The sequence below is a fragment of the Plectrocnemia conspersa genome, unplaced genomic scaffold (genome assembly GCF_051122295.1).
Source record: "Plectrocnemia conspersa isolate PC_06_02 unplaced genomic scaffold, ASM5112229v1 ptg000008l, whole genome shotgun sequence".
NCBI classification, from domain to species: Eukaryota; Metazoa; Arthropoda; class Insecta; order Trichoptera; family Polycentropodidae; genus Plectrocnemia; species Plectrocnemia conspersa.
In genome coordinates, this window is record NW_028277172.1 from 14,311,518 (window position 1) to 14,327,161 (window position 15,644).

Here is a 15,644-nt window from a genome sequence, read left to right on the forward strand (position 1 = left end):
GACCCTCGCGAAAGTCCCGTTAAGTTTGACTTGCGGATTAAGAACCGTTTACAACTTTAACCACACAATAGTCACTCGGCGCCGTCGTTGCATTTTAATCGTCATGAATCACTTTAGCATAACGTCATAATTTGTGACGTTGACGTAAAAGTTTTTTTAAACCATTTTAAAATTTTCTTTGTTTGAAAAGAAAAGTTAACTTTTTTTATGACAGCATTTTAAGTTTGGAAAACTAGATGAAACTTTTCATCACATTGGAGAATTCAACTTGCACATTTGATTCGAAATCAGTACCATAAAGTATTCAAGTTTTTAAACATAATTTTTATCAAAAACTTGTGTTAACTTAGATTATGTTGTGCTATCCGAAAAAGGGCTTTTATTATTCTTAAATATGGATTAAAGTGCAGTGTTTTCATTAGATTATTATTATTGATTTATACTGATATATTCACATACATCATATGCGATGTTGTTTAATTAGTTTAATTTTGATAAAAAATATACCTATTGAAAAGAGTATGTTGATCCATATCGACCATTAGTGGTCGATTCAGGATTCTATAGTAGGCGACGGGTGCTACAAATTTTGTTTTTTCTTCATAAATTTAAACATTGCTATGTAACAACTTTACATGTTTAACTATGTATGTATAAATAAAAATATAAATTCAAGTAACGCTATTTTTACAATCCTTAAAATTATTTCACACTTGCATTCATTTAGGTTACTGCAACGTTGGTATGCGGTAAATAAATTTTCCGATAAAATATATGCAAAAGTGGACGATTGATAAAAAAAGGTTTAACGGCCCCTCTTTTAATTATAATCTTTCAATTAAAACTTCACCAAATACCTAAAAAATAAACGCTTTAAATATCTCAACTTTGTCTTTTAGGCAATCTATTATTATTTTAATAACACAAACATATACTTTATTTTAAGGAAATTTTTATTAATTTTTTAAATATATGATACTAACACAGTAATTATTTATTAACAGTTTTTACTAAAATTCTTCATATGATATTAAATTCGATTCTCATCCATTAAAATATTAAGAGTTAAAAAAAGCAAATAAATGAAATATTTTGATCTACCTGACATCAAAGTCAATTAAAAAAATAACATTAGCCAGTAGAGATTCGAACCAGCAACCTTCAATTTATAAGCAATTTTCTCGCCACTGCTCCATTGCGTTAGTTTGTTTAAACATTTTCCAGTCATTCAACTTCCGCCATTACTGATTCCATTTATACTCAAACCTAATCTTCATAATGTTGAATTTATTAAAAATCATTAAATAACAACCTCACAATAAAAACACGAAATATCTTAACGAAAACGTCGCAGAGTAATCGATGGGCGAACATATTTCACGCGCGCCATGTGTTTCCGAGTCGTACGGTGCTGCCTCCACGCGGCCGTGGCGCGCAACACGCCTCATCGACACAAGCCGTGATTTGTGTCAGGGGAGAAATAGGCGCTCAGTACAGGTCCGGCTGCAGGGGGTGATTTATGTCCGAAAATGAAATGTTTTCAATATTGAAAAAAATGTACATAAATATATTGTGCTAATAAAGCGCTAGAAAAAAAAATCAGGAAAATGTTAACAAGGTGGATAGATAGTTGTTAGAGGCGTAGCTAAATTTTGGTGCTTTATATTTTTTTATTGATTCTTAATTTTTTTTAGAAGAACGTATTGATGTGTACGATTAGAAGCACAATATTTTGAGTTGTCATCTTTGTGTTTCATTGCTGTTTCATAATATCCACATTCTGGACAAAATAAAATACAGTTGCTTTATAAGTATAAAAATTTTACTTACTCATCCTCCATACTTCCCGGACCTTGTTCTACGTGACTGATCTCTAAATATTCATATTTACATATAAGCAGCCATTGATTCAATGATGTTAAAAAATCAGTTAGTTAGTTAGCATTAATGTGGTATGCGAGTGTTTTAAAAACTTTTTTACAACATTAAAAATTAATATATAAATGGCGTTCTGGGGAAAAATAAGAATATGTATATTTGAAAAATTGACACTTTTTCAGAATTTTTAACCCAAAAATTTTTGTATGTACGTCTGTATTTGTAGCACAATTACAGATTTTAATGACATAAAATATAAGTATGTATATAATAAAAAAAAATACTGTTGGAAAACGCTGCAAAAATTGTGTTAAATATTAAATAGTATTTTTTGTATTATCCAAGCTGTTTTAAAGTTATTCAATTTAAAATAAAATAAAACTTTTTGATTTAATTTTGTTAACGGAGCTACGATTTTTTTAATAACCGCAATATTTATTTAAGATTGGCTATGAAACTCAACTAGATATTAGAAAAAAATTAAATACGCATAATTATCGTGTCTACAAAAGCGAATATCATATAGCATTGTATTGTATATGTCACACATGGCTAAATGGCGGCTTGCGAGCCGCATGCGGCTCTTTAGCGAGGCACAGTGGCGAGTTCTTCAGGTATAGCAGGTACTCGTTATGTTTCTGCAGATGATAATTATAAAAAATGCTCGATTTAGTAGCACTCAAAGAAGGAGTACCTTCAATGTTAGGTAAAAATGTAGGTCACATTGGCCTCCTGATTTTCGCGGTTTAAACCTCTTCAATGCATATTTCACAGTAAAAATTATGCAGCTGAATATTTTAAATATGATGATGTTGTCAAGATGGTTCTACAGATTATAAATTACATTTGAACATATGCACAGTCAAAAAATTCATCGAAGAGTTAGAATGTGAATATTTTCCAAATGATGTATTTTTTCATTGTATTGTGAGGTGGTTATTAACTTATTATGTAAATACTAATTCGATTTGTTCAATTTACTCTTATAAATTTTTTTAAAGAAAAGGATAAATTGTACCCTTAACTCAAAGATAATGGTTACGAGATTTAATGTTCTTGACTGACATAATGAAACATTTGCAATTTTTAACTCAGGCGCTACAGGCAGTGGCGTAGCTAGGGTATGTGCCGCCCGGGGCAATCCTAAAATTTGCCGCCCCTCCATACATTTTTTTGCAGAGTCATAAAATCAGCATTTCTTAAAATAATAAATTGATTATTGTTAAGCTCTTGTTATTCGTAGGTTTAAATAAATTTAAGTAAATCAGGGTTAAGAACCACACTAGACGATTCCATCGCGAATATGCCGCCCCCAAGCAAGTGCCACCCGGGGCGGCCCGCCCACTCCGCCCCACCGTAGCTACGTCACTGGATACAGAGAAAGGAGAAAAATATTTCTGATCTGGCTTAAACAATATTTAGCTCTCAAAAAAAAACTGCATCCTTTTCAGAATGATCTCATGATAAGACAATTTATTAATTTCCCCCGCTTAATAATCTGATCTTTTGAGATCAAAGATAAAAAATTTGGTATAGTAATTATTGCCAGACTTCAGTCTTATAGTTTAAAGATCTGAATAATATAAATCATACTATTTCATTCTAAATTAATCTATTTGAAATGGATTTGATCAGCTTAAGATTTTCGTATCAAGAAAATCTCGCCATTAAAATATATTGAAATGCATTTATATCTCCAATAGAATTTTTGGAATTTGTTTCAGAATAAAAGTATCCCATTTTAAGAAAAGCGGTTTACCGACTCATTTAGATTTTCGGTACAACCTATTTCTGTGAAATTTATTAAATCAAAGCATCGTGCATTACTCACGAATCAACACCTTACAGAGTTGCTGCGTATAGCCATAATAAACTACAAGACAGACTTTAAATTCCTGGCAAAACAAAACCAAATTTTTTGAGATCGTTGTTTTTGATTCCCTCGAAAAGTAATTATTGCAGCTTTTCAGTCTTTGAAATTCTTGTACGTGGCTCGTACTGGCATAACTTTTGGTAGCCTTAGAATATGTCTTTGATGGAATCCAACACCGTATTTGAGATGGAAGGGCTTGCATATCACAACTTTATATTTTTATATCCAAAGAGATGGGTAGTTTTTAATTTAAAAAGGTATTGTAATTCAACCATAACTAAAGTTAGTTTAATAAGTGTCAAATATGGGATAAATTTCTCACAAACCTAACATACGATTAATAGCAACATCTACTATTATTTCGACCGGACAGCTCACTCGTGACGTCAGCAAGAAGAGGGTAAACAATCGCGTCGTGTATACTAATATATTTTCTAGTCTAAATTATTAAATTTTTATTCCTAAATAACTTATTTTTAAAATATGGGAATACTTAAAAAAGTAAAATTTATTTTAAATTATGGTTTAAAGCTCGTTTTTTTTTATAGAAGTAACACTTACATAAATTATATTAGGCTGAGAATTATTTTTGTATTAAAATAAAATATATGTATTCATTATAAATATTTCTTTGTAACATGACGCGCACTAGCCTAATGCTTTAAATATAGCGTTATAAACATAAAATAATAATTTTATATTATAAATATGCTGTAATAATAAATGTATTTAATTCCGCTGCGTTTATAATATTGTAGTGCTGCAGCGTCGATGGATTAAAGTTCCTTTCTTTAAAAAATAAAAGCAAATAAAACATCTCAAATTGAATCGACTTGTTAAGAATTGCGCAAACGTCCGACGTGAAAAAAAAAAATAAAAACGCAATGAAACGCGTCAGAAGCGAAACAATTGAAATTGACACCTTTTAACCCTCGCATGTGTATGTGACATAGAAAAAAACGAGCGAAACGGAGAAAAAATTTCAACGTTTCTGCGAAAAACAACACTACCAAATCACTGATTGGCGTTATATTTTTTGGCGTGTCCATTCACTAGAAAGCTATCAATGTCACTTACACAAATTGAAGGGGGCAACGGTCGAAGTCAGGCAGGGGTTGTGAAAAATGGCACATAGAGATAGTAAATTGGAATGCATGACACAATTGTATGTATTTATATAAAAAATGTAAACATTCTTCCTAATAATTCTACGTTATCTTATTGATGAGGATTGTGATCTATTCATTAACATTCTAAATATCGTGATACATATGATCATTTCATTAACATATGTGGGTCTGCTTAAAATATATTTATAAAAATGAGAACCACTGACTATAATATATTTGCGCTTTTAAAAAGCTTTTCCAGTTACACGTCAACTTGATTTGATATCTCTTTGTTGACACGCAAGTGATGGTCATATTGTCAGTTAAGGGATGAGGTGAAATGTATTTATTTTTAGTCAAAAAGGATTTTAAATGATTAATAAGATACATTTTATTTGAGTTAAGCAATTAATTATTCAGCACAATTCTAGTAAGATTAATTTACTATGGCGCTGATTAGTACGCATAATAATCAAAAACAATTTTTCATCAAAGAATTTTATGTAATAAAAAACATATAGCAAATATTTAATAGCGAAAAAATGTAATTAAGTTGTATTATATATAAAATATTAAAAACATATTCTAGCGTATGACATGTTTATTGGTAAATAATGTAACTAAAAAATAATAAATATTGCGTTATATTAGATTGTGATAGTTTCATAAAATTATGTTAGATGCCATAATCAAATTTTCGGATCAAGTTAGATTTAAGTTGCTTATATAAAATTTATGCCATCCATCTTAATTGATAAAATCTAATCCGCAGTTTGTTATTAAAAATCTAATCAATAGCAAATAATCATCATATTCTTTTAGTTTTTTGCAACTTAACTTTTGTAACCCTATCCATAACAAAATGTAATAAACACACTTTGTATACATTCCTATTTTTGCAACATTTAAATACATACATTAAAGTTACTGGTAATAAACCATGGCTGGCTTATAATATATTTTCTTGTCTACAAAAAAATACAACAAGAGAAATATTATAAAACAGGATGAATTTAAGAGATATAATTTTTTTACTAGTTACTTTTATATGTAAGATTGTGTCAGATTAGGCGAATGATAATTAAATCGTTAGCCTAACCATGAAGTGTTGATGTAAGGTTAGATTGGATTATGCTGTGCTATGCTAGGTTAGGTTAGGTTAAAGAATACTTTGTACAGTATTGCCTTGTTGATTACACAGATTTTATCATTTTAAGGGTTAGATTGTGGTCATTAAAAATAATGGCTAAATCGTAAGAAAAATCGGATAAATTTTAGATTAGCTTATAAACTCTTATTAAAAAGTCTGCCAATATTAACAATCTAAACCACTAACATTTTTGAACCTAACCTAACCTAACTCTGACTAAGATGTAATAAGCACACATTTTGTATACGACAATATTTAAATATATTTTTATATTTGTATAGAATCAAGAATACATTAAAATAATAAAGCTGCTGGTTTATATATATTTTTTAGTTTACAAGAACGAAATATAAAAACATAGGATAAGTAAAAAAAAAATGAAAAAACATTTCACAAGTAAAATAAGTAAACATAAAAAATATCTCCATGGGTAAATTAATTAGGTTTAAATCTAAAATTCTGTCAGATCAGGCAAATTCTAATTAAATCGTTAGCCCAACTGAGTTGATGTTAGGTTAGATTAGTTTATGCCCAGGATAACATGGAACGGATCAGAAATAATCTATAAAAGAGCAATATGCTACATGGACGTGCATATCTACGATAAGCTGCGATTTTCAGCCCACGCGGAAGTAGCTGCAGCTAAAGCCGCGAGATCGCAGAAGACCTCGCAAGGCTAATGCCGAACATGGGTGGCAGTGGCGTAGATATGCGGAGGGGGCGGGCCGCCCCGGGCGGCACTTGCTTGGGGGCGGCATATTCGCGATGGGATCGTCGATAGGTGGACGCAAACAAAAAAACACTAATGTACAACGAGGTGGTCCACTCGGTCCTTCTCTACGGTGGCCCTATATGGGAACAAGCCACAAAAGTAGAGAGGACCAGGCTCACGCTGGCGAGAGTCTAGCGCAGAAGCGCCCTTAGGGTAGCTTCCGCTTATAGAACTGTGTCCGAAGATGCCATACTTGCCCTTTGCGGCATACCGCCGCTAGACATCCTCGCACTAGAAAGGCAGGCAATATATTACGGGCAGGAGAAAGAAGCTGCTAGAAAGGTCCCAACCGCACAGTGGTAGCGCAGATAGAACGAGTCTACCAAGGGTAGGTGGACACACAGACTCGTCGGTGACCTATCCTTCTGGACGGGAAGGACACACGGCGGTGAGCTATCGTACCATTTGACGCAAGGCACGGCTGCTTTGGCCAATACACTACGAGGATCGGCAAGACAGAAAGATCCATTACGACACCTCTGAAAACGTCGACGCAAAGCATACCGTCTTCAAGTGCACAGCGTGGTTGGCAAACAGGACGTCGCTAGAGAGGGTCATAGAAAGGACTATTTCAACAAACACTATGGCCCAATCCATGCTGTGAGCCGGCGTAACTGGGAGGCATGGACGGACTACGCGTCTGATGTCTTAAAGATCAAAGAAGAAGCTGAAAGACAGCGGCCCTAACGAGACAGAGTCTCTAAATTGGACGAGCTGACGTGCAATATCAGAAAGATAGTACCGGCTGTACAGATGAGAGCTGGGGAGAGGTTTTCGTTGCTAGCAGCGGAATCCGGCACAATCACCAGCAACCTGGAAGCTGGTGAACTCTTTCTAAGATTCCCTATTCTCATAAAAAAAAGGTTAGGTTGGGTTAGGTTTCAGAAAACTTGTAAGCTCTTGTCTTGTTAATTAGGTCAAGATCACCAGTTTGTGGGCTAGATTGTGTTAATTAAAAATAATGGCATAATTAAATCGTAGGAAAAAGTTTTAATATTTCAGATAAGCTTAGAAACTCATATTAGAAAGTCTGCTGATAGTCACAATTTAAATCACAAGCTTTTTCACGGTGCACAAATAAAAATAACTTTGGTGAGACTAACCTATGAGACTATATAATGTGTAATTATAAAAACAGCACGTCACTAAGATTTCGTTGAAGTTACTATTAGGAATAATACGTTAAAATGGGCAAATGACTAATTATTTATTGTTGGCAACTACAAATAAGTTATGCAAATTTAGTTAACGCTAGGTTATATAAGATTTGTGTTTGCAATAGGAAAATAATCAATATTAATAAACCTAAAGAAATATTTTCTCAGAAGGTGATATATAAAACACTAAAGGCAACTGATGATTCCCTAAAAGGATTATAAGAAAACGAGAAGACAACAAGAATCATATGTAAGACGAGTTTATCCAATGTGAAACTATACCCTTAGGGGTTACAAGAACACACATCTCAACAATAAAAAAACTTTTTTAAAGGTAGAAAAAAAAGTCTACTGTGATAAACGCTTAGCACAGGTTAAGTGTCAAATATAGACGAAATTCTTAATGACAGAAATACTCAAGAACTGAAAAGTTTTAAAACTTGATAAAAACACGTAATGTCAGGTTAAGTTAGATTCCAATAAACACATCGATAATACTGCATGAGAAGAGCAACATAAACAGGAAAATCTTGTCGGCACGTCGTGGTCACTAGTTTGCGGGTCAAATAGCGGCAAAACGCGATTATTTCACTGTTTTCTCAATCTTCGGTGAAAACTTTGCTAATCGACCAACTTGAACCATCGCAAAGTTTGCTAAATGACCTTGACAATGGCGCCTAGTCTAGACTCTGTGCAGTTTTGAATAGTTTCAAACAGTCGGCTTCCGAGGCCCGACCTTGGTTAGTAGTTTTCCTTGCGAGGATCAGCTGACTCCGACGGCCAAAGTCAGCCGTTGTTTACAAACAGAAAAACAAATGTAAAGTCATCAGACGAAGCGGCGAAGTTGTCCGACGAAAGTTTGGCGCCGATACAGACAGAGAGACCCCCACTCCCGCGCTCGGTGGTAATGTAGAAACTTTTGCCCGGGAAAAAGTCCCGACGCGAATTTGATTAAGATCTATAAACCGGCGCTTGAACTTTCACTATTAAAAGTAGTTAGTTTGTGCCCTATATATGTATGTATGGAATTTGTAAATTGTCGGCAGAGTTGGCCAAGTTTGAGCAGTGGGGGGTTTGTTTTAAGAGTCGACCTTGAAAACAAGTCGGAAAAGTCCTGTAAAACAAAGTTTGCGGGCCGCCGCAGTTCAAGGATTGCTGCGCCCCTGTCTGAGACTGAGAGGCAACTTCGACGATTAAAAGCTTCAAGTGCTCCGAGTCATTGCCAAAGTTCGGCTGCAGATTCGGCGGCTGCCAGACTCAACAGAGGAGGACGCAACACTGGAGACCCAGTTTCGCAGTTCAGAGCGATCGATACTGCCAACTTTAGCGCGCGGGGAAGGAAAGTGCAGTCCGGTGTAGTGGCCAACTTTGCCGCCGCCATTTTGAATGCAAGCAACTTTGCCGACGGTGGGTTGGTGTTGACGAAAAGTTTGCATATATACATATTATTCCGGGAAAGATTGGAAACGTTTAAGACAACCAACTTAATCAAGTTATTTAAAGTCGTTTGTCAATAATATTTTACAATACTATTATTATAAATAAAGAGATAATAAAGATCCATATTAATTGTATTTATATTACTGTTTTTTAAAGTTTAATAAACCAATTTTTCGGTAAATTGTACCTCAAAATATAACTTACTTTTGCCTGTTTTTCTAAGTAGTACTAAAAATGCAATTAAGACAGGATTATTTTTATTTATATCAATGCCAATATATTTTTAATGTGTAGCTTAATTTCAACGCATTTTTAGTGCTTTATCTTAATAAATTTAAATCAGATTTTGCGTAGTTTATTTTTAGGATCCTGCTCAAACCATTGTTACTCTTCCAGTCGTCTTAAAATACCAAACATCTTTTTTTAATGTCAATGTTTTTGTATTAAATGCCGTGTACTTAATTTAAGCAGTTGCACTTTAGCACTCCGAGAATTTTTTTATCTTCTTTCATTGATGTAAATATATATTATAATTAATATGAGTTCTGAATTTTGCTAGGATTATAAAAAAAATATAGTCACCTCATCCAACCCATATTATAAAATTAATTTAAGTACGTTTCAAGTACAGTTACTCTTTACTTACATACTGAGTTTTGTTCCTACGACTAGGTTGGCAAGCGAGAAACCTAATCGTTTTTGGTTATTTTCAATAGAGATGAATGTAACGAATTACACAACAAAAAAATATATTTAGCAAAAAATATATAAATAATAAGTATATTAATAAAAAAATACATGCATATAAACATTTTGGTTATCAAGTCCTTTTAAGTCATTAGTATCATCAACAGAGTTGAGGAATTCTTCAAAGTCGTCAATATTATCATTGGAGTTAACAGCAGGGTAAAGGAGATAAAGGCAAGATAATGGTAATACTTTTAGAGGTAGGGGTCCTAGATGTAGCATTCTAGTTGATTCATTTGCTGTTAGAGTTTATAAGTTTGTTAGATTAATTTGCTGTTAGACTTTAGTGAACCGTTGAACATTCAAATCCATATCCTCTAGTTAAAATATAGCAGCATTTACTTTGAAAAACACACTAAACTTTTTATTTGTAATTCTTCCATTCTTTCCTCTTTCAAGTGCTGCTGTGACTCTCCTTTGGCATATTCTATTAATTATTCAATATCTTCCACTTCAAAATCTAAATTGAGTACATTGACTAGTACCACAATTTCTTAATTTATGACATAAATTTTCTCAACTTTTTCAAGACCTTTAAAATTATTTACGAAACGTTTTAGGCATTTTTATGTTTATGAAAAATCTTACCAGTTCAGTCCGAGTGGTAGTAATACAGATAAATCGTTAAGTAAGGTGTACCTGTATTGTATTTTACAATATTAACAAAAATACTTGATATGTGCGCTTAATATTATTTTTGTATAGAACTAATAGTACTTGAAATATTTAAAGAGTATTTACATATTTTATATATTTTTAATTGCTATCGGGACAATTACAAACAATTACAAACTGTATTTATATGAAGTGCCTAAATAAAATTTTAAGAATTTATTATTTTTTATAGCTATATAAAATATTTTTAGTTGGTCAGCGCGTTTTCCTGTGTTTTTAAAAGATTTATATGAAATACACTAACTGCTTAAAGCAGATGTTAAATTACTTTTACATTCATGATTTATGTAGGATACGTTAGGTTAGTATAAATTATTAGGTTTTAAAAACTTATATAATATATATGAATTGTATTAAATAATTTATATAAAAACCTAGACAGTTATAAATATACATAAGATTTGCATTTTTTAGTCAGATTGTTTTGTAAACATTTTTATTTTGTCTTGAATCTACCGTGTCAGTTTTACTCAAAAGTTGTTTATGAAATAAAATACTATCTTGTCAGACAACTCAATGAATATGGTAAAGATATCATACATAAATGGTTTATTGTAAGTTTAATTGCCATTCCGTTGATATTTCAATGCTTAAGTTACTTGTGTGAAATATTTTACATAAAACGTAGCAAAAAGTTGTCTGCGAAGCATACTGCGATAAATATCAGGTGCATAAGCGTAAACACATAATTTACGAAATTCGATATCTGTTTTGTTACAGAGCGTCTGGACGTGATCTGTCTCGCGCCATAATTATTGCGTGAGTTATGCTCTTGCGAGATAACAAGCGCCGTGTGTAATGCATTATGAGTATGTTATAAACACGCTGTATAATTAACAGCCAAAACGTGTACCGAGTCATGGTTAGAGCATACATTAAGACAACCGTGAAATTTAAAATTAAAAAAATGGTGAAATCCGACGTGATTGAACAAAATATTGTTACAATAAATAAACATATAAATATAATTATTCAAATCCATTCTGAAAAAGAAGAGTGTGGAAGGGGAGAAGGCTTAAGAAATCTCCCTAAAAACTTTCCAAGGTGCGAAAGTCGTCCCCGATGGGTCGTATTCTATGCGACACGGCAGTGCAGGTGGGGCCACGCGATTTTTCGTCCTGGCCGTAAAAATGAAAATTTTCCACGGGGTCTTAAAAATGGCCGCGGAAAATTAGCCCAGCGCGCGGTGAGTAGCCGTCAAATTGCACCATGAAATATAAATATGCATCGTTCTTTCGCGACGACGGGCAAATTAGGAAAAAGCTACCCCCACAACCTCCCACTACTTGGCGGAACGACCCTACTTAGGTGTACTTAAGGTTTATAGGTTCGGTGTTGTGCGATATTATTTAAAATTTCACCGCGTGGATACTTTTCGATTTATAGACCAGGCGTTCTGGGTAAAATAAAAATGCTTTTTAATATTTTAAAAACTTTATTATGGATAAGGAGAGAGGAAGGAGCACACAATTTTCTAAAATTGATTAAAATTAAATTATAGAATTGAGCGAAATGGAGCTATACGATATCGTAGGGATCTTTTAGTTTATAACTTGCTAATTTATTCTCACGAAGTACATTGATAATGAGTCTAATAAGCGCAAAATAAAATGTGAAGCAGAACAAATATAAAAACTTACGTTTGACCTTTATTAAAATCTAGAAGAAACGAAGTTGGTGACAAATGTTTTCTTTCTATTACAGGTTCACTCTGAAACAAAAAAACATATTTTAATTTTATAATAAAAATAAAATATATTAAATTAAAAAATATGTAATATGTTAAAATGTCAGATAATGTACAACTAAGTTATGATAGGTTAAGAAAAATATACTATACTCTATTTGCGTTAGCACAGTCAGTTCGAGAGCGATCCATTTCAACATTATTTATAATTGAGCACACGATACGGATATACAATCGATACACTTATCACTACTCTTATTTATATTTTGAACAAATTTATAGAAATTGCAATCATTACTATATTTTTTATATTTATAAATCAATTTGAGTAATGATAAGTGTGCTTTAAAGTTAATAGTAAGGGCATAAACATAAACTTGCCATCTTCTCAATTATGAACAATGATGACGTTGATAGCTCTAGAACTGACTGTGTTAACGCAAATATAGTATAGTTATGCTTCTTTAAGTTTAATAAATTTCAATTATAGTATTATATATTGATGCTTTTATATAAAATAAATCTTTCATGTATATTCCATATAAACTACGATATTTAAAAACAATATATATTGTTACTTAAAGTTCAGATTTAATTATATCTAATTTTTATACCCGGTAAAAACATCATTTAACTGATGTAAAGATAAGGTTATACTAATCAATAAAATGTGGCAAACTCGTTGAATCAATAATTTTGTTAGAACCTAATCATATAAGCAAGTTTGTATCATTAACTGCTTTTTTGACTTAAAATAGATGTTCAGATATTACAAAATTATGTTTATACCGTTCAAATTTTTAAATCTGGTTTCGATGTCATTATTTAACATTATTCTGTATATATATACATATTTGTTAGTTAGCAATGGTATTAATTAATTAACTTTTAATAACGCGTAAACTTCCAACTGGAGTTCCGCAAGTAGTTTGCTTAGACCGTTCTTCTTAATTTCATGTACTAATGGCATTCATATTTAAAAAAAAACGTTTTTGAGGAGCTCGTAGGGTCTTAAAGCAATTTAAAATAAGCTACAAAACTTAAATAGTTATTTTATTGAATGCAAAATTAAAATAAATTAAGAGAAAAGTGTATTAATAATTTTTACAAAACTCAGACTTTACTACTTAAAAGTGAAAAAGGAAACTGCATTAAATAAAGGACAAGCGTCAAATACCTGGGTATATAATTGAGCTCAATCTTTAGTCGATTAAAGATATCACGAAACTTAGGTAATAAGAGCTTGCTGTCATTGCGGTCCTAAAACTGATATTTAAAACTATTTAAAAAAAAATTATATGTTAAAATGTGAAAAAAATATATTTCAAAGTATATATGTATATAAAAATACATAGATATACATTTGACGCGATTTATTTTTATAGACATTGCCATTGTATGTGTTGTAAATAAGATCGCGCAGTATCCGAACCCCATCGAGTGGGTGTTAGCAAATTCGGCTATTGCGGGTTATAAAGATGATGGCAGTCTATCAAATATGCATAAAAGCTGTAAAATGCGACTGTAAAGCAAACGTAAAGCCGCACCCCCGTCGGCGCATCCACAATCATCCACCTCGTTGTCTTTTTCCAGACATAATTTACCCCATAGGGGTCGTTTATGAATATTTTTCGCATAAGAACAATCCTAGACAAGTGACTCCTCCTCGAACGAGTCTGAAGAAAAAACTTAATTGTTTATTTAATATTATCATGCATAAAAATATATGATACATCCAGATTCGTGTATCCAGATAATAATATACAATATTTAGTATATTATTACTAGATTTTTATATTTATAGCTAATTTTGATCCACCATTTTTTGTCAATGACATGTTCTACGTTATCATACGCTTCATGTGACATGTTTGAAAAATTTGAAGTAGGTGCGATTCTAAGCTAGATTTGTTACTCTGTCGTCTACTTTGTTACGTAATTAATTTAGTTTAATATTAAATCGCCTATTTTTAAGCAAAACAAATTTAATTAGCCCAATTATTCATATTTAAGCCATTTACGAAATAATTGGGCAGCAAGCAAATTACACTCCAATTACCGACTAACTATATTGAAACTAACTAAAAGCTGAACTCAACCTTTCATCGCGCACACACGTAATAACACGTTCGTCCCGTTTGTAATTTGGTCATATCTAGTAACGTAACCACCGATTGCCCTCTTGCTCACTGACCCTTTAGAGACAATTATTATTAATATTTAATGATAACTACCTCAATTGGATAATCGATTGTAGTGAAATACAGATAGAGACGCACACAGTCAACCTTTTGATTTCCATTACCATAAACAGTTTAGGGCACACACACGCACTATGCGAGTGATGAATAATTCATGCACGCAGAGGTCACAAAATCCCGTAAAACCATGAATCCTCAGAGCCAGCCGGGGTAATATGAAGACATCATCTTCGGGGCGTCTGGGGCTACCCCAGTTCGCGCCCCCAAAGGCAGCCGAATGAATTTTATGAATCGGCAATAAAATGCCCGGATTTACGATTCACGCCGCTTGTTGCCCTCGCGATGTTTGCTAGCGAGGCAGGGGATGCGAAACGTTTTACAGAAAATATTATAAATATATGTTAAGAGGTAGTGCTGTCAGGTATTGATAATGTGGCTAAAATTATTAATTTGTAGTCAACCTCAGGATAATGATTTGGAACTAGCTGTATTTTATCTTATCTTAAATTAATATAATTGAATCTAAAATATAAAATCATATGACTTAATCGAGTCTGATCTAATTATTCTTAATCTAAACAAACATAATTTTAAACAACTCAACCAAATTTTAAACTAACGCTATTAAAATAATGCCGTTTAGACATTTGCATTAAATTATTATATTCTCTAACTAGATCCAACCTGATAGATCTTAACATAAATAAACTTTAGCATCAGATATATCATAACATTTTTTTTTTATTATATAAGTAATATTCTTTATGAGCTGAAGTAGCTAAATTAAAATTAATTATCACGGTATTCATATGTGAGATTAGGAAAATCAATGAAAACTTATTCTGTGATGATCGGTTGGAATTAAATTTATATATTATTACTAATTTTCATACCATTATATAGCTTAATTCTAATATTAATTATATTTTTTTATTAAACTAGAATTATACAAAAT

The 15,644-nt window shown here is 32.2% G+C and overlaps 1 protein-coding gene across 1 annotated transcript in view; it reads right to left on the reverse strand.

The window, feature by feature from the left end:
* Positions 1-15,644, reverse strand: part of LOC148233092 (uncharacterized) — a 535,519-nt gene that overhangs the window by 41,811 nt on the left and 478,064 nt on the right. Inside the window, exon 8 of the mRNA XM_088190536.1 lies at positions 12,449-12,512. Within this exon, the coding sequence (XP_088046662.1) occupies positions 12,449-12,512 (64 nt within the window). The remainder of the gene's footprint in view (positions 1-12,448; positions 12,513-15,644) is intronic.